Source organism: Muntiacus reevesi, chromosome 20 (genome assembly GCF_963930625.1).
Source record: "Muntiacus reevesi chromosome 20, mMunRee1.1, whole genome shotgun sequence".
Lineage (NCBI taxonomy): Eukaryota > Metazoa > Chordata > Mammalia > Artiodactyla > Cervidae > Muntiacus > Muntiacus reevesi.
The window spans coordinates 44978323-44998894 of NC_089268.1; the positions used below are offsets into that span (position 1 = coordinate 44978323).

Below are 20572 nucleotides of genomic sequence, written 5' to 3' on the forward strand. Positions count from 1 at the left end.
TGCAAAGCCTTCAGATTCCCCCTCTTTTTTTTTTTTAATTTTCTTTTTCTTTTAACTTTTTTAAGTTTATTTATTTTAATTGGAGGCTAATTACGATATTGTAGTGGTTTTGCCTGACATTCACATGAATCAGCCCCTCTTAATGAGGCGGGCAGGGGGCACTCGCCTCTTCCTCAGACAGGCAAGATGCCGATGTGTGGGTCTCCCCTGGGGGAGCACAGGGCTCCTTCATGGTGCGCTTGACCCTGATTCTGGCTTCTCTAACCAGATTGCAACACCAGGCACTTAAAGCGATTTGCTTCCTAGGAAGGAGCCAGAATACAGCCACCTCTGAGTCTGGTGCTGTGCCCTTGTGCTGTTTATTTGGTTTTCCCCTCCTCTCTGCAGCCAGGGTATCTATCTCATTACATTCTCCTGGTAAGCTGACTCTATTCTGTTTCCATTTTCGCTCAAGTCCATTACGCTAACTACAGTACACATTATTATCCCCTAAACAACTTCACACAATCCGTTTTAGTGAGCAAGGTCAGGGCCCACTGAGCTGAGAGACCAGCCTTCCAGTTGGCTCCCAACCAGAAGAGCCAGTAGCCCCCTGCTTCTCAAATCAACCCTGCTCCCAGAGGGATGGCGCTTCACGTCAGTGAAGAATGTATTAATTAAAGGAAATGAAAATGTGCTCATTTGTTGTAATGAATTTAGCTCTTGCAGGCCATTTTCTTCGGGGTGGCCTGCCTGGAAGATGTGCTGAAAAGAACCAAAGGGAAAAAAGACATTAAGTTCGTAACGGCCTTCAGAGACCTGCTTTTCACCACACTGGCTTTTCCGATATCCACAGTAAGTTACAAAGACATGCAGGTGATATAATGCACACGTCATATGGACCAAGGCTTCTCCTAGGCAGCAAGAGCCCATTACTGTAATCCATGGCAACTGTATTTGCATAAATGGCCCGAGGACTGCATTGCACTGCCCAGTGTCTTGGGGAAATAAGACACATCACTGCCAAGATTTATCATTAGCGTTGGTATCTTTGTGAATGTTTGATACGAGATCCTTATTATTGTCGGGCAGGGAATTCTAAAGGACCTTTCTTAACCAAAATACAACCAAGATAACCTTGGTTCCATTGGGATGATGGGAATGGAGGGTGTTAAAGAGGGAGATGGGTAACTTACCTTTCATACATCTGTTTTCACTTGAACAGTAAGCATTTGTTAATTTTGCAATTGGAAACCATTTTTCTAAAAAAGGTATGAAACCTTTCAAAGTTGACATTTTGAGAGGAGAGAGACAGTGTCTGAAATACCTGGGGTGGGACCCACAGTGCATTTTGTTGAATGAATGGACATTGGGAAAAAGCAAGACATATGCAAGGGACAGTTGTAGCTGGTACTGTCCACATTTCTACAACATCACTCACAATTTCATTCATTAGTTAGAATTGAAAACAAACTGAAGCCAGGCACACCAGCGGCCCAGCAGGGCCTGTAATGAAAAATGACTATCTCCTTCCACCTGTCATCGTCCTGCTTCCTACAGTACTGAGACTTTAAACTTAAATCCAGAATGAAACTCTCCAAGCACTAACAAGGTCTCAGATAGCAGAGCAAGTACTGGCATTCCAATCTCACTTTGCAGGACACCTCCTCCTCCACCCCCAAAAATCTTCTAAAGGCCAAATTGCTTAACAATGGAGTTTATTCATTTTTTTTTAAGACTTAGAAATTGAGCCTTTGGAATTTAAGGAGATAGGACGATCAGAAGATTAATAGTTTTTTTTTTTTTCATCTCTGCATTGATTTTGTAGCATGGAAGACAGAGACTTTGAAAAGATAGCCAAGGGGTACAAGAGGATGGAGATCAATCCAGAGTTCTGAGCAAGAAAGAGATCCAACTGGCAGTTAGCTAGCTTAGTGGATTATCCTGGGGGCTTGTCAGTTATCCACCCCCCCAAACCCCTCCACCCTCGAGCCCAGTCTTCCTGCTTCCCCTGGCCACACCTACCTAGAGAGTGGGCAAGCCATGCGTAAGCCTTAGCTACTCCATTTGGCTGCTTTCAGGCCTCCTGGGGAAGTTTAGAGAAGAGAGAAGCCATTGGTCAAAATGAAATGACTTAATGGTCTGCGAATCCTGTTTCTCTACATCCTCTCTGCCTGCCACAATGACAACTGATTCCTAACTCTCTGAAGTCCCCAGAGACTGGGCATTGTAATTCTATGATAAATAATTTTTTCCTTCATTTAATAATTCTATATAAGAATGTATCTTTAAAACTGGTATCTATTTTTATTTTGATATGTTTTCTTGACTATCTTAGGAAGCTCTGATTGAAAATAAACCTAATGGTGCTATTTTTCTGTTCTATTTTGCAGTTTGTATTTCTGTCATTCTGGATTCTCTTTCTCTACGACAGAGAACTCGTTTACCCTAAGGCCCTAGATACCATCTTTCCAGTGTGGTTGAATCATGCAATGGTGAGTAAAAGGCAAATTTAGTGAATCCTGAAAAGCAATAGACTCTGTTCTGAGAACTCCAAGTGCCTCGTTTATGTTTCCAAGCTTCTCAGCCCCCAGCATCCCGTTCTCTCCTCCCTCTTCATCCTGTCACTGTTTATTTAAAGAGCACATTGAGAATATGAAATGAACAAAATGGTGCTGTAATCAGAGTCACTGAGAGCAGATGGGATGTCCAGGCAAAATTCTTTGCCAAGTTGCTTATGAAGTCATTGAAAAGACATGAAATCATAAGGACAGGCAACTTCTTGGAGGTTCCAGTCCTGAAAGAGAAGCAACTTCAGCAAATATTAATAACATGTAATAAGATTCCTACCTAGGAATTGAATCAAGCAAGCTTTAAAATTAATCCATCCTGAATGTTAACTAGACTTACTGTGGTGAACATTTTACAATACATACAAACATCAGATCATTATGTCGTACTCCTGAAACTAATATGTAATTCATGTCAATTATACTTAAACACCTCCCCCACCAAACCACCCAAATGTCCAAAGCTTATGTCACAGCTCAGAAGTAATTTATTAGCCGATACCTGATCAGGAACATTTATCACAAATGTTCTGCATAGTTCTGTTTCCCACTTGATTTTTTTATTCACGCATTTATTTTTGAGGAGCTGAGGAGTAAACAGGACTTGTTCTGAGTTATTCAGGTCACGGTATCTGGATACCAGTGACAGTGGCCTGGACAAGCGGAGCTGGAGGCGGACTGCCCAGGTCTGGGATGAAGGAGGAGGTCTGAGTCATGGGCAGCACATGCACGAAGTAATCATTCAGAGTGCTTGCTCCACTTCTCAATATTTACAAAATGTGTTTCCACATTAGTCAGGAGTTCAGAAGGAGGTCCGAGAGGTCTGTGAAGCAAATGACGTTTAAAAACCTCCGGGAAATCACAAGGGAGGAGCGTGTCAAGGCGAAAGGAGAAGAGGGTAGCAGAGGAGGAGACGGTCAGATAGCATCACTGACTCAATGGACATGAATTTGAGCAAACTCCGGAAGATAGTGGAGGACAGAGGCCCCTGGCATGCTGCAGGCCACGGGGTCACAAGGAGTCAGGCTTGACTGAGCAACTGACCATCAGCAACAAAGTATGCCAAGGCTCCTCGGGTTCATAAACTTCCTTCTACCCTCAACTTTTCCACTGTCTCAAAACTTACATGATTAGCAGTTTGGAAAAGCGATTCAGTCCACTAACTCTGCTCCACCACGTGGCCTTCCCCTTAGGAAAAAGAACACACTTTCACTTTAAGTATGTTCTCAGTGAGATACTAATTATTAACTAAGGTATATGATTCCCATCTCATTTAGAGTTCAGGACAAAAATCTATGTATTAAATAAATCCCAGCTCTCAGAGACCCCTCCTACTACCTTCTTTTTGTCAGATCACCTCCTCACCTTCCCAGCTTCCCATGAGAATTAATCTGAAACCCTTATATAGGGAATATTATGAATATTTTATGGCATTTACACTATGTTAAATGGGCTTCCCAGGATGCTCAGTGGTAAAGAGTCAGCCTGCCAGTCTGGAAGACACAGGAGATGTAGATTCAGCCCCTGGGTCAGGAAGATCCCCTGGAGGAGGAAATGACAGCCCTCTCCAGTATTCTTGCCTGGGAAATCCCATGGACAGAGGGGCCTGGCAGGTTACAGTCCATAGGGTCAAAAAGAGTAGGACATGATTAAGAATGTATGCACACACACATACACGCTATGTTAAGCCTCTTCCTCAAATAGGAGCCTATTTAATTCACACAAATTTCTTTGAATAACAACTACAATCCTGACTTTTTTTCCAAATTAAAAAAATACTCAGAAAATTTAAGTGATTTACCTGGGGCCACTGAACCCATAAGTGGGACAGTATTTAAATCCAAAGCTGATTCACACTTCATCGCCTTATATTACAGTAAGTGCAGAACTTTCGGTTCGATCTGGTTTCATAATTCACCAGGCAATCAAAAAGGATGTCACTTTGCTTGATTAACATAGCAAAGTGAAAATTCTCACTTAAAAAAATCCAAAACCCCCATCTGCCTGCTAATAAGCCAAAGCACCACTTAAGAAAATGAAGCTATTTGAGACAACTGACTGAGCTAGACGTTACTGAAATAAAAAGGCAGAGTAGTGAAAGTATCTTTTATCTGGAGCCAAACACATATATCAAATAGATACCTTTTCAAGGTTTTCTTAGCCCAGCTAGTAGTTTTCCTACATCAATTTCAAGCTTCCTACCTCTTTGGGGTACCATTTTCCCACTTGCAAGTAAAGTTAGGTTTCTTCCAAATAGTTGTGATGGTGATGCCCAGCACTTGTGAGCTTGCTAAACAGCCATATGGATTTTTGGTACTTTTGGAAGCAGACAGCTTGATAATGTACATCCTATTCATCATTTAATTAGCAAGGCAGATGCTATACAACAGAGAAGATAAAATAGTTGCACACCTTCACAGCTGGGCGTTTCTTTTGACCCTGCTTCTTGACTTTTGGCCAGTCAGGTAACCTGAATCCTTTAAAGTGAAAGGGCTAGGGTCAAAAAAGGTGGGATGAGAGTGAAAAGGAGAGCAAAAAAGGCAACCTGCCCTGGATCAGACACAGACTCTTCTGTGATTCTGTTAATTTAATTGGAGGATCTATCAAGAGAGCCATTTCTAGTGAAAATGTTGCCGTCAGCAAAACCAGCATTGGGGACTCCCTGTGGGGTCATCCCCAAACTTCCAGGCTTCCTTTTTCATGTCTGATCCACATCCAATGTGCTCTCATCCCTCTCCCCCAACCTGTGACCCTTACTCTGGACATTTTCTGTCCTCAGTATTAAAGTCTCCTGGTCCGTGGCCTCAAGGAATGCTCTCTGGTACCAATTCCTTGGTATTGGTATTTATACCAATACTAAATATTGGTATAAAAGAATACAGAAATGACTGTTACTGGGTTAATTTGTTAACACTTCCTACATTTTAACAGTGTCCTTGCATGACAACTGAAGTGAGTAAATACCCAGAAACCACCACCGTGGTGGCGAAAGTGATGATGGGTAGTCAGACCAGACATTGGTCTAGTTGCCTCCACGTGGGGCTGGGCCTGGCCTTAAAAGGAGCCGGTATTGTTCCTTTTATTTTTCCTTCCACAGTATAAGAATTTCTACTGTGTAAAACCAGTGTTATGCTTTCCTGAAAGGGTCTTTCATTTCACAATAGCATTTATGTTTGCTATTCCTTAGCTTTGGAATATTCTTCCTGTTGCCATTTGCATTGCTGCCCTGGGTTTTATGAGTAATATTTGTCAAATTAAGAAATACTGCTCTCTCTTTTGACACTGCGTTTGAAACCTTTATGTTTCAAGTCTTTGGTCTCTTTCCTGTCTAGCCCCTCTAGTTCATTATAGACTTGCCATTGCAGTAAGACTGTTTGAAGCTGATCATCATCTTTAATTGACATTTTTCTATCCTTGCTGTATATTCAAACCAAACAGCAACATCAGTGAAATGCCTACATCCACCATGGTCAGGCTGCCTTATTTAAAGTAGATAAACCCGACTGTTTTATTGCTAAGCATTCTCCAGTCTTCATGAAAGAAGAGAAAGAGCAACAAAGTATTCCACCAGGTTTTGCCAGGAAAACATTAACTCCTTGGGTATTATCTAAATGACTACTAAAGACAGAACCAGAAAAGACAGATTTAAACAGCAGGAAGAGGACTCAGTAACTGAGAAAACAGTTAGATCCTAACCTGGGCTATCTGGGGAACTTATTTCTCTAGAAATCAACCTACATCATTCAGGTTTCTCCAAATGAAAGGTGGAAATATCAGAGAAGCCCCTCCCAGAGGCCCTCTACATTTGAAAATACCACATGATTATTGAGCATGTGTATATAAGCACCTTGTAAACTACCAAGGGCTGCATAAATGTCAATAGCTGTTATCATGTAAGACACTCCGTCCATGATCACAGAGCTTTAGAACTGAAAAACCTTCATTTACATTGATGGAGATTTCAAAACAATCTGTTCTTATGAGATAGGCCTTATCTTGGCTCTTTAAATTGGAGTAAATACCAAATCCAGCTACCTAGTTATTTAACATGTTGTCATTTATTCGTCTGAAAAAACAATGAAGTAGTAATCATATGGATAACCCCATGATGGATATCTGACAAGAGTTTTGACTTCCGGCACCCTTAAATCCTGTTGAGCCTGGTATACATGCACAAGGCTGAGCTAATAGAGATAACAGTTATACTAATACACAGGTGGTTTTGTGCAGCGGTATGTGATAACCGTCAAGTGGACAAGGTAGATGGGAGGGCTGCTATGCCCCGTGTGTCCCAGCCTGGCTGAGGGTGGGCAACCTGGAAAGCCTTTGAGCCCTGTCTGAGAGCTTGCTGGGGAAGCAAAATGTCAAGGAAGTGAAACTCCAGTCCTTCCAGTTTCCTCCTCATTTACAGCTTGCAGGACCTTGTCCATCACTAAATCCAGGCTCAGTGTCAGAGTTTTCTCTCCCACCTGTAAGCTTGGTGTGAAGCTGTCGGGCTGCCGGGCAGAGGCAGGCGAGTCCTGATGAGTATAGAAAGAAGGTCACCTGTGGGAAGATCAGTATCAAAGAGCCACCCTTTGTCCTCAGCATTACAAGCCCCTCACCCATGCCTCCCTGGTTCCTCACCCCAGCCTTTCTGGGCAGAGGAGACCCACAATCTAGCTATCTCTGGATAGCTCAATGGTTTTCAGCCTTTAGGAAATAGAACCCTTTGTGAATCTGAGGAAATCTCCGAACTCCTTCCCAAGGAAAGCTCAAATAACCACAAAATTTTGTGCAGACTTGTAGAATGCTCATAGACCCTCAAAGTTCCATTTATGGATCTCAGATTAAAAGTTCCTGATATAACTGAACATATACTTGAAAAGCGGTCAAGTAAAAACGTCACCGTAAGATGATCACTGGATTTGCAGTGGTGAGCTCTGGGGACTTGCACAAGAGAATTTTGATGAAGGGGGCCAAGGAGAGCCTTGGTATTGCTGTATATTAGTTTCCTGCTGCTACTGTGACAAATGAACACAAACTTAATGACTTAAAACAGTACAAATTATTATTTTACAGTTCTAGAGGTCAGAAGTTCAAGGGGCTTCCCTCGCAGCTCAGTTGGTAAAGAATCTGCCTGCAATGCAGGAGACCTGGGTTTGATTTCTGGGTCGGAAAGATTCCCTGGAGAAGGAAATGGCACCCCACTCCAGTACTCTTGCCTGGAGAATCCCATGGACAGAGGAGCCTGGTGGGCTACAGTCCGTGGGGTCGCAAGAGTTGGATATGACTTAGCAACTAAACCACACGTTCAAAACGGGTCTTAAATGGGGTAAACTCAAGGTGTCAGCAGCAGCACTCCTCCTGGAAGCTCTAAGCAGAGTTCGTTTCCATGCCTTGCCCATCTACAGCCTGGCATTCCTTGGTCCACAGTCTCCTCCTCCTTCACATCTTTTGCACCATTAAATTCTTAAATCTCCTCTGAACATTTTGTACTCCAGACCAAGTCCACGTTAGAAAGAGAAGCTGTGACTGCCAACAATGACCAGAGGATGGGGTTGGGAAATAACTTGTCATGTGACTCTGGAGAGGGAAGAGCGGCTCTAGCCAAGCCAAAGACTGGATGCGTCAATGCTGTAACCACAGGAAAGAGCCTTTATCAGAGCCCTGTCTTAAAGCTCCTGGGCAAAAATGAAACTAGAATCATTCATCACACTTTGATATTTACGTGGGTAATTTTTCAGGTTTGATCACTACAGTGTTATTTATAAGTTGTCCTCTTGCTTTAAAATACCTTTTTCTTTCCATTCACCTCCTAATCTAAGGTAGATTAGGCTCTCCAATGGGACTAGAGAAACACTGAGAAGTTAAATGAATGCTTAAAGCTCAGCAGTGAAATCAGAAGCTAAGCTGGGATTAGAAGGCAGAGTGAGTCGAGTAAGGACAATGAAGCCATCTTGCCCCTCAGGAAGTCTTAAGGTAACCAGAGGAGATTCTGATAATGAACTTCCAAAGGATTACCAGTCCACTTAAAGGTTTATATAACTAGAACCAAGCAATCACAGTGCCTGCTTTCTTCATCACTTGAGAGCAGGAACCAGAATGGTGAAAGTATATCTTTTTTTTTTTTAATCCCAATTCAGAGAACTTCCAATGTGTGCTAAAGAGTAACTTGCTTTTACAATCCAGTGATGCTCTATCAAGGGGCTGCCTTTTAAATAGAAGAACACCAGAAGAAAATACAGGAAAATACATACCAATTTCAAAATCAAGGTCAAAGATTTTTAATGATCAAAAATTATACATGTCTTCTAAGAAGTTACTGGTAATTTGAATAACTGAAATCATTTGGTGCCCTTGAGGGTTTGCTAGCAGGCCTCCCCTCCTGTGTGATATAATTAATCCCTACTTCCATGGCAGCCATGTGCCATACCACCAAGAGGATGTTAGAGAATAACCAGGATGGAGAAACTCACAACAGAAGATCCTAAACCTCTCTGAAATTCCAAGACAAATAAATAGAATCTAAGTAGGTTCAGTTCAGTTCAGTTCAGTTGCTCAGTCGTGTCCAACTCTTTGTGACACCATGGACTGCAGCATGCCAGGCTTCCCTGCCCATAACCACCTCCCAGAGCTTACGCAAACTCATGTCCATTAAATAGGTGATGCCATTTAACCATCTCATCCTCTGTCATCCCCTTTTCCTCCTGTCTTCAGTCTTTCCCAGCATCAAAGTCTTTTCAGACGTGTCAGTTCTTCGCATCAGGTGGCCAAAGTATTGGAGTTTCAGCTTCAGCATCAGTCCTCCCAATGAATATTCAGGACCGATTTCCTTTAGGATGGACTGTTTGGATCGCCTTACTGTCCAAGGGACTCTCAAGAGTCTTCTCCAATACCACAGTTCAAAAGCATCAATTCTTCAGCACCCAGATTTCTTTATAGTCCAACTCTCACATCTATACATGACTACTAGAAAAACTAAAGCTTTGACTAGATAGACCTAAATAACAGGGGAGTGTTAAAGTCCCCTGATCTCAGAACAGAAGTGAAAATGCCCACGAGCAGTCTGCTGGAGGGTGGGAGAGCCTTCTCTGATAGATCTGAATGGACATCCCCTTCCTGATCAGGGAGCCAGCGCAGAAAAGCCCCTTCATGCTTCTAGTTGCTTCGTAACCCGGCAGCAGACACTCGGACAGCTGCAGAGTCCTGTCCTTGGACAGGGAGCTGCTGACAGACTCTCAACCAGCGCCCACATCTCTTTCCCTGGTCTCTTTATCATCTCTGCCTACAGAGCAATCACTTGTGCCTAACTGGGAACTGAGCCTCTCCAAGTCCTCTAATCTTACTCTCACCTCCAGGTCTTTGGATTACCAACCAGGACATGATTTCTATGAGCTTCCTTGGTGATTCAGTGGTAAAGAATTAACCTGCCGGTGCAGGAGATACTAAGTCCATCCCCGGGTCGGGAAGGTCCCCTGGAGGAGGAAATGGCAACCACGGCAGTATTCTCGCCTGGGAAATCCCATGAACAGAGAAGCCTGGTGGGTTACAGTCCATGGGGTTGCAAAATGTCACATACGACTTAGCAACTAAACCACAACAACAACAAGATGATTTCTATAGAGAATTATCTAGTCTATTTGATGGTGATTCCACTTGCCCACATATTATACACCCATCACATGGTTTTCTAGCTCTCACATGCTTATAATCAAAGTTTTGAATTCCCAGCCCTGCCCTCCACCCCTCCCAACCCAATGGGCACATTCGTGTTTATATAGGTACTTGCTTGCCAGCTGCTTCCTAAATCTCAACAGCTCTTCCAACCCACCCTAACTTACTTACCAGCTTCATCCCTTTTCTATCACCTTCATGTATTCACTAGGCTCATTTATTTTCTCTAAAAGTTTATATTTAGAGCAAAGCTGAAGAGGAGTGAGAACATGGAGATGAGAATGAGCTCTTTCTCTAGGGACCTAGGGAGTTTTTGAGTGTTGAGCCACGCGAGACAGGGGTGACTGCCAGAGTCGACGAAAGTGTGAGCAAAAGGTTTGCTCAAAGAGAAGATCCTGCTCTTACTCAGCGATTCTACACTGAGTGCTGAGTGTATATGCAGTCTTTTAATACTGGTCTGGCAGCCAAAACGGCCCAGAGGCCATTAAAGAGCATCTCCGTTAAGACAAAAATCTATAGGCATGTAGTGCACACTCCACCTATTCACTCAAAGAATCAGCTATCTAATTATGAATGTTTAATAACAGAATAAAAACTTGATGTTAGAAATAAGGCTGCTGATCAGGAGCAAGAGGTCATGGCCATTGCTTGAAAATACCGTTTTTGCTGTTGTTTTAGGACATGTGACTAACAGACAATAATATAGTGATATTTCCCTTTTTACCCAATTCGTGCTTGACATTCTTTTGTAGCAGAGATTGGCAGAGATACTAAAATACTTAACCTATCAAACAGTATTTAATAAAAGTCTTTTGTCTCCAATCAACCCAGGGAGTTTAGTTTGAGGCTTATCTGTGGGAACATTTTAATTAATATGCATACTTTTTCTGACATATTTTAAAATACTTTGCAAACCTAATAATGTCAGAGTTAGTGGCATTAAAATATCACAGTGATCACAGACATTGTAAGCTTAGCAAAAAAGGTGCTTAAGAAATATTTGTTGAATGATATTTGACAACTGGAATATTAAGCTGCATATCCAATGGGAATGACACTTAATATCTTTTGAGACAGTGACTTTTAGAGCTTGGTATATACAGTCTAAGACAACTTCAGATGCAGATCATCAGGAAATGTGCCATCTGGTGAACCAAACTCTATCTTCACAAAAGCCCTTTCACATCTGTTAAGGTTCTTCTTGGCCTAAACATTTGGAAGGGATAAATATTAGGAAGAAAGGTGCTGGACCTTGATCCCTAAACCTTAGTGGGAATGAGTGGAAGCAAAATGTCTTGGCTCTGTGTCTCAGTTGCAGAAATGGTTGATCTCAGATCAACAAGTTTTCTACAAGTTAAAGTTTGATTTAATGTAAAGATTTTACTTAGGTACCAGAAAACCTCAGTTCTAACCGCATTTCTGGTATTGTCTTGCAGTGTGGTGTTTGGAAAAGTTAATAGACTTACATTGGTTATTAATTCCTTAAAATAGGTGTGTTTACTCTTCTTAATTCTCCCTGGTGCTGTTGTTCAGTTGCTAAGTTGTGTCTGACTCTTTGTGACCCCACGGACTGCAGCACACCAGTTTCCCTGTCCTTGACTGTCTCCCGGAGTTTGCTCAAACTCACGTTCATTGAGTCTGTGACGCCATTCAACCATCTCATCCTCTGTCGTCCCCTTCTCCTCTTGCCCTCAATCTTTCCTAGCATCAGGGTCTTTACCAGTGTGTCGGCTTTTCACATCAGGTGGCCAAAGTATTGGAGCTTCAGGTTCAGCTTCAGTCCTTCCAAGGAATATTCAGGTTTCATTTCCTTTAGGATTGACTGGTTTGATCTCTTTGTCCAAGGGACTCTCAAGAGTCTTCTCCAACACCACAGTTCAAAAGCATCAATTCTTCAGCTCTCAACTTTCTTTATGGTCCCACTCTCACATCTATACATGATTACTGGAGAAACCATAGCTTTGTTGACAAAGGTGATGCTATTAGGAGCAAATAAAATAATATGTGTGCAACATAAAATGCTAGCAGTGATATGTAGCAACCTATGCCAAACTGTTGTGAACTTGGAATCATCGTCACCCCTTCTCCATCTTCCTCTGTTTGGCAAGGGGTAAACCTGGAAACACGTGGCAGCTCTTAGAATCCCTTTCTCCATATGGTTCCAGGTAAGAGTCAGCCAATGAGAGGCGCACTCGTGAGATGTAAAAGTGGAGATGTTTACATAGAAAAGGAAGCCATTTTTATCCAATGTGCATTGGGAACGGATGTGCAGACTCAAGGTCAGCATCAGCTCCTGGACAGGCACCCAGGAATTGCAGGTTTTATACTCAGCAGCTAAGTTCAAGGGAGGCAGTGCCCCGAGGCCGCTGAGATTTGCCACAGCTTCTTGGCCAGCTCCCTCGGTCCTTCTCTCCTAGGCAACGTCTCCATGACTTTTACTGCTTTACCCTATCCAGTAACTGCCAAAGCCTCTAACACCTTCATGCTTGGACTCCCTCCGTGGGCTCCCCTGTTCCTGAGGGATCCCGACTGATAATGAGAGTGAACGCCTGCATCTTTCCAAACCATGCCCTCAACCCTTAACAAGAGTCATTCATCCACAGGAAACAAGGTCCTGAGTGACGGCAGTTTCTGGCTACAGAGAGCAAGAGTAGCTTGAAACACACACACACACACGCACTTTACAAGACACCTCAAATGTCAAAAAAAAATTTTTTTAAATATTAGTAAACATTTGAATTACAAGAAAATAATGGAAATTTCCCAAAGCTAAAGTAAAATAGAAGAGGAGCTAAGGAAGAGTGATGTGAGGGCAAATATTTGAAGAGAGAATCACTCATTAGTTCTTGGAATTTATGAGAAATTAATCCTCGGGTTCAAAAAGTGACATCAAGACACACAAACACACACAGGACACAGAGCAGACATCCATCTCTTGTATGACATCACAGACACCTTAGACAAAATGATCCTAGAAGTAGCCAGACTAATAAAATGCATCAATATCAACAAAGAAGCCAGAAGAGGTGGAATCATAGCTTCAAAGTATCGAAGAAAAAAATGGCCAACCTGTTTACTCACTGAAAGTACCTTCTGAAACAGGGACAAAGTAAAGACATGTTTAGACACACTACTTGTCACCTGCAGACCCTCAGTCATGGAAAATGCTAAAGGTTAAACTTCAAGAAGATGGAAAACGGCCTCAAATGGGAAGCATGAGATAGCAAAAGTGATGACAAGTAACGTGTTCAGTTTATGGTGATTTAAAGAAGAGTGAACTAAAATCCTGGATGAAAATAGGGTAAGTTGAGAGAGAGCCGATTAGAATTAAGTTATGCGAAGCCTCCTCAATTTCTGGTGGGGAGGGGCTAGAAATAATGATTTATATTAGCCATTACCACATTAAATAAGCATGTTTTAATGTCTAGAATGGGCTTACCTGGAGGTGCAGAAGGTAAAACAATCTGCCTGCAACGCAGGAGACCCAGGTGTGATCCCTGAGTCTGGAAGGTCCCTTGGAGAAGGGAATGTCTATCCACTCCAGTAGTCTTGCCTGGACAATCCCAGGGACAGAGGAGCCAGGCGGGTTATAGTCCGTGGGGTCCCGAAGAGTCAGACACAACTGAGGGACTAACACTTTCACTACGCTAATGTCTAGATTAGCCACATGGAAATGGAGTGTATGAATTCTGCATCAGTAGAAAGAGGAAGAAATGAATAGAAAAGAAAAACTGATGAAAATTCAAATCCATAGTGAGAGGCTCCTTTACGATGTGGAATCAAACATGGGAAGTGGACCCAGTGTAAAGTAGATTCAAAGGGAAGGTCTGTTCTGCAGGATTAAATTCCCCTTGCCCCCGGAAGCTTTGCTACTGTAGTGCTCTTGAAGGCACAGATCTCTAAATCATGTAACCAACTCCTAACTGAGCTATTCCAGTTAATAATGGAGTCAGATATGCTGGGGGGTGGGGAGGTGTGCAGTGGCATTATGGGAAGGTCAGAATATATTTGAAAGGGAAACATGAAGTTTTCAGAGGGGTAGACAAAAGCAAAGAAAGAATTGATGATTAAATCACCCTTTTTGTTCATCCATTTATTAGGGACAAGAGCCCCATTCCCTCAGGCTTATTCCACAGGCTGCTATTTAATAATACTAAATTGTGATTATAGATGAATTTGGTGGTGTGTTCACCTTTCTACTTCGGGCGACTGTCCCTGGAGAGGAGGTCTTGAGAGTTTTCTGGCAATTAAGAAAAGGCTCTTGATCCTAAAGTGATCTCTGGAGGTGATCAAATTGCCTGCTTTTCATACTAGGCAATGTAACAATTAAGCACAGTTTTTTTTTTTAATATTCTGGTACATGCTATGTATTTGTTTGTATATAAAGTTTCAGGATTGGGTTTTAAAGTCCCAGGATTGCCTGATTTACCTTCCTGTGTGAATAGGGGAGTTCTGCACACACACCTGCAGAACAATCTGGACCTACTAGTGAGTGGAGGGCTGAAATGCGTGTCCTACTTGTTAACCCGGATTTCTCCCACTGAGAGATCTGACCGGAAACCAGGCTCTCAGCTCTCCCCTGAAGTTGCCCAGTGCCCCCATATGGGGACTTTACCAACGAGGCGTGCGTGCATGCCAGGTCCCGTTGATCATGTACGGCTCTTTGCAACACTACGGACCGTAGCCCGCCAGGCTCCTCTGTCCCTGGGATTCTCCAGGCAAGAATACCAGGGTGCGTTGCAGCGCCCTCCTCCAGGGAAATCTTCCCAACCCAGGAATGGAACCCATGTCTCCTGTGTCTCCTGCATTGGCAGGTGGGTTCTTTAACCACTCGTGCCACCTGGGAAGCCCTCTGGGGGCTGTGAAAGAAAGTGAAAGTGAAGTCACTCAGTCGTGTCCGACCCTTGCGACCCCATGGACTGTAGCCTACCAGGCTCCTCTGTCCGTGGCATTTTCCAGGCAAGAATACTGGAGTGGGATGCCATGTCCTTCTCCAGGGGATCTTCCCAACCCAGGGATCGAACCTGGGTCTCCTGCATTGCAGGCAGACTTACTGGGGGCTGTGGGGTTGGCTAATGAGGAGTCTCTTTCAGGGCAGATACTGCTATTCCAGCCACACACACTAGGAGCAGGTGTGCCTTTCCGAACAGAGCAGCGCCCAAGAGCACTGCCCCAGACCCGCATGTGTTGGCTGTACATTCTGCTCATCCCTCTTGCTCTGCTCACCAAGCGTTCCCACGCCGCCAAACCCAGGGCTCCTGCATCTGCCCCCATCTGCACTTTGGCCTGCTGCACTTCTCTTTCCCTGAAACTCTGCTTTTTTGGGCTCTACTGATAGCAGACCGACTAGTTCTCCTCCTGCCTCAGCCTCTGACGTGCCCCCTGCCTGCCCTGAACGATGGTGTTCTTTAAGGCCAACGCCCTGGTGACCCCCTTCACTCCTCATCTAGACCACGCGACACCTCCAAACTGGTCTTCCTGCTTCTATCCTCAACCTTCTCCATAGAGCAACGCAATAAACAGGGGACCGTGTCTCTCTCCTAGTGCCTGCAGCGGCTTTCCATTATCTTAGAATGAAGCTCGAACTTCTCCTGGCCCCGGCTGAATGTTCTAGACTCTGGTGGAGCCTGTCTCCCCTGACCCTGTGTTACAGCGGTTTCAGCTCTGCTTTTTTCTGCGTCTGTCAGAGCTCTTTCCCAAACGAGGACCTCTGCATATGCTGTTCCCCGTCCCTGGAATGTTCTCTGTCTGCTCCTCCATGCCTTGCACTTATCATATAAATCCCAGCTTAAAAACAACCTTTTCAGAATGACCTTCCTGGACTGCATTATGGAAAGCAAGCGCCTCCCTCCACTTTCCTTCCAGTGCGTAGAGTCCTGTTTGTTTCTTTAGAGCACTTATCATGACTGGAATCTATGTGGTTGTTTAGTTGTTTATGGAAAATCTTGCTGATTAAACTGTTAGGTCTAAAGGGGCAGGGCTCGTATTTGTCTACGTTTAATCCTAGCACCTCGTGCAGCACGTGGCCTGGGGTAGACATGTCATGAATTCGGCTGCACGAAAGAATGAATGAAGTCTTTCCTTCTTGGCCTGGTGGCTTCTGGGTGCCCTTGACTGACCCCAGAGTTCCTCCTCAGGTACAGGGGGTGTGTGGGGCCAAAGGGCGTTGAAGGCGGAGAAAAAGCCTTTAGCAGCCCTGCCTTCAGAGTCTGTGGCTGATATTGTATGATTAAAACTTTGAGGTGTTCTTTTGTACAGAAAGTTATAAGTGACGAAAGTTCTAGAGAGATTATTGGTACCTTGAAATATCTCTGGTGCTTTTAGTTGTTATATCTGAGATTTAGGACTGATTTATGCTCAAAGAGTTGTACAGAGTCATAGTAATGACATATATTTTATTAAAAAAGTTGATATTTGTTCTAATTTGGACCAGACTGTGGCTCAAAAACGGTTCTGGAGAAACCATTTCCAGGCTTACACTTTCCTCTGCTATCACCATTCTCAGCTGTTAGCTAGGAAACTGAATATTCATGTAGCCAAAGAGAGTTCAAAACGCCATTAAATCAACGAGGAAGGTTGGCAAAGGCTGAACTTAAGAAGAGGGATGAAGGAATGACCACGGGGGTAACCAGATGAAAGGAAAGCGGTCAAAGGGAAGAGGAGGAGAACCAGTTGCAAAAATAGCCTCTCTATTTATTTATTTATTTTTGTAACTCTATGAAAGTGTGTGAAAGGTCAGTTTCCCCTTCCTCTTTCTGGCTGGGCTAGCCCTGGCTCTGAGACAGATTCTTGATAAGATCCAACCAAGGGTTCCTGTTAATGGGCAGAAGCTAGCAATGGGGTGCATTAGTATATGTGAAAAGTAAGCCCAGTAACGTGGAATTCCACCAATAGATAAAGAACAACAACGCAGGTGGCTGCATGGAACCTAAGGTTTTAAGAATGCCATCATAAAGAAGAGCCTTACGTTGAGGGTAGAACAGAAAGTGAAAAAAAAAAAAAAAAAGGAAGGCCTCCTAAAGGCAGGGGAGATTTTCGCATTTCACTTCCCTTACTGAGAACAGAGTTTACCAGTGAAAATTCAGATCTGAAAGCTATAAAAACTAAACTGAAACAAAACAAAAACCTTTGTGCTATTTTCCCCCTGAGTTTGGAAACCAGAAAATGCAAAATCATTTCAGAGGGGCATCCTGGAGAGCTCTGCTAGCACAAACTGGTTGGGAATAAAAGCTCGTGTGTTTTGAGCGTCTCTCTCCAAACGCATCTAGGAACTCATAAAAGCCACATTTTACTATTCCGTGGTAAGAGGGAATTTTGTGACCTTTTGAGAAACTTCGTTTTGTTTTTCCTAAGAACACCACAATAAGGAAGTCAACCACTTTTCTTGGCAACGGGACGCTATTTCAGTCCCCCAGGCTTGCATTCCTGGGAGTGGAGAGGGCTCTGAACAAGCGGACTTGTCATCAGCTTGTTCCACATGTAGGCTCCCAAACATTACACTTACAAACATGTCTAGATTTCCGCCCACTCCTGGGGTCTATAGGACAGAAGGTCATGGCAGCATGAGGCATCCTTATGTTAACCTTCCCCCAGACCCAGGGGCTCCAAGGTCCAAGTCTAACAATACTATGAAGAGGAGGTTGAAACCCAAAGATGCAGGAAACTGTACCAGAAACATGGGAGTCAGCCTAGAAGGAAGAAGGAGCAACCGGGGACATGGTGGCAAGCTCCTTTCTGCTCACCACATGTTCTCAGCCCTAAAAGCAGGGGCGCTACACCTTTCCTTGGCATTGAACCACATCTTTTTCTCAAAATACTCTCTGCCTTTACCTAACCACAGGTTGTCTGACACTCCCTTCCAACTACCTTTGCAAGATGGACTTCTTTTGTCCATCACTTAAATCAGGGATTTTCAACTGGGATTGCTTTTGCTCTCCAGGGAACTCATGGTGATATGTGGAGACAGTTGTGATTGTCACAACTAGGGCTGGGGGTGGGGATGGGGCTCCTGGCTTCTAGTGAGTTGAAGCAAGGACCATGCCACACCTCCTACAAGGCAGAGGCAGCCCTCCATGACCAGGTATTTTCTCTTCTTCAGCATCAGTGGTTCAGAGATTGAGAGACAATGGCTTTCACAGTGTTTACTTCTAGATTCCTTATTATTATTCTCACTCTCACGCTTTCTTTGGTTTATCTCATCAACTACCACTTCAAAGTTGTCCTCAGTCAGATGGCTCGCATAGCTCTATCTCCAGCTAGCTTTCTCTTTTGAGCACCAAACTTGTGTAGCTACTGTCCTACTGGGCTTCTTCCGTTTGCTCTCCTATAAAGGTCCCTTTTGTTTTCACTGTTGGGCTTTTTGATGCTCAGCAAGAAAAATAATTGTTCATAACTGAAAAAGTGGTCTGTGATTACAGTTATCTTCTTTTAATAAAAGAGAATGAAGATTGGCTTTTATTTTGAGAGAACAAGACACAACTTAGTGACCGTCCATGAGACGTTAAGACACAGATTGTCTTCACACTCCTTTTCTGGGATGCCTCAAAAGCTGTTGGGGAGAAACCCTTGAGTCTCTTAGGTGCGATGAATTCTTACCTAGTGTGTGAAGGAGAAGCAGGTGGTCCTTGCCGTGAAGGACAACTTGTTCTCTTTGGTTGTGGACTTCAAGGGCTCAACCCAGTGCCGCCTGCTGCTGCTTAATGCTGTCAAAGCCTCCACGACAGAGAGCCTGCCCAGGTCTACGTGCAACATGCAGTCTTAGAGTCGGTGTAAGTTGAAATTCATCAGTATCTTTGTGAGTTTCAAGACCATATCTTCTGGACCTTTTAATGGTCTGGAATGTTGAAACATCTCTGCTGCTCATGAGGTGGTTGAAGGACATCAAATGAGGGTATTTCCCAAGCAAACTTTTCTTTTGCTTCCAGATCCCACTCCGATCCATCTCTTTCCTATATGGGGGAACCCCCACAGTGAGCCCAGGTACCCCCTCTCATACAGACTAACTTACAGGCTAACCCTCAATCAACCTCTTACATACATCTAGGAAAATCCTCAGTGAGCAGCTCCCATTCTTGCCAAACAGCGGGTGGGTCTCTTTCAGAACACCCCAGTGGGTCAGCAAGGAGAGCCGGAGGCAGGAAGGAGACAGTGTGGAATGCTCCACCGCGGGATCCGTCACCTGAAGAGTTTGGAACTTGGCCCCCAGTGCCTGCGCTCACTGGGTGCTTTGCGGGTTCACTGCAGTCTCTAGGGAAGCCAGCTGCCTCCACTTGGACACCTTTAGCCACACGGAGAGGAGAGAGTCGTCCAGGGGACAGGACAGCGTCCTGAGAGACGGGGGCTCTAAGGCAAAGGCAGATTCTTGCGCCTCTCAAACTCTCTTTCTTGAAAAGAACAGTCTCCTTCCTCCAACTTGGAGCAGCTTTCTAGAGAGCTGCCCATCTGTCTATGTCTTAAAAGCAAGTCTCCGTGTGTGCTGCATGGAGCCCGGCACAGAGGCACGGAGGAAGCATGGATTACAGAGGGACAGAGAGAAGGGGTGCAAGGAGGACAGCGGACAAAACCTGGTGAGTTTCCAGCTGGCCCAGTCTCAGAACAGAGGGCCCCAGCCAGCGGGTCCCAGAAAAAGAGCCTGCTGGCTCAACACCTCCTGACGTCCTACGGGGCTGCAGAGAGGGTCACATCTTTGTTGAGTCTCTGATTTAGTTGCCATCGTGTGGGCACCCAGAGGTTGTCCCCAGGAGTCACATTTTCTTATAGGTGCTCCTGTGACCCACCACATACCCGTTTTCAGGATTTGGGGTGCCATCTATAGCTTCCCTGGTGGCTCAGTGGTGAAGAATCTGCCTGCAATGCAGTAGCTACAGGAGACGCATGTTCGATCCCTGGGTGGGGCAGATCCCTTGGATGAAGGCATGGCAACCCACTCCAGTGTTCTTGCCTGGAGAATCCCAGGGACAGAGGAGCCTGGCGGAATGCAGTCCGTCGGGTCGCAAGGAGTCAGACGTGACTAAGGCCACTCAGCACACGTGCACACACTACAGCCATGGCAGAGGGTAAAGGTGGCCCGCCTGGAGAGGGGTTGATTCTGTGGCCCCGCTCACCCCGGGCACAGCCTAATCTGCGGCTGCCAGGGCCGGCTGAGTCTAGCCTGTGGCTGCTGTCCTCTCGCTCCAGATCACTGTTTCCCCAGGCTATGCAGAAGACCCTTCTTTCTCTTCTGTCCCACTCCACTGTTTCACTGATTCAAGCGCTCATGCCACAGGTTTTCAGGGGCCAGAGAGGTTAAGCCCCGTGTTAGACACTGGAGATCACCTGGAGACAGCCCTCGGCCTTGAGCTGTTTCCATCTCTGGAAGGTCTGGCTAG

The 20572-nt window shown here is 44.5% G+C and overlaps 1 protein-coding gene across 1 annotated transcript in view; it reads left to right on the forward strand.

The window, feature by feature from the left end:
- ADTRP (androgen dependent TFPI regulating protein) overlaps positions 1 to 20572 on the forward strand; it is a 69204-nt gene that overhangs the window by 13441 nt on the left and 35191 nt on the right. Inside the window, exons 2-3 of the mRNA XM_065912616.1 lie at positions 700 to 834; positions 2373 to 2474. Coding sequence (XP_065768688.1) covers positions 700 to 834; positions 2373 to 2474 — 237 coding nt within the window. The remainder of the gene's footprint in view (positions 1 to 699; positions 835 to 2372; positions 2475 to 20572) is intronic.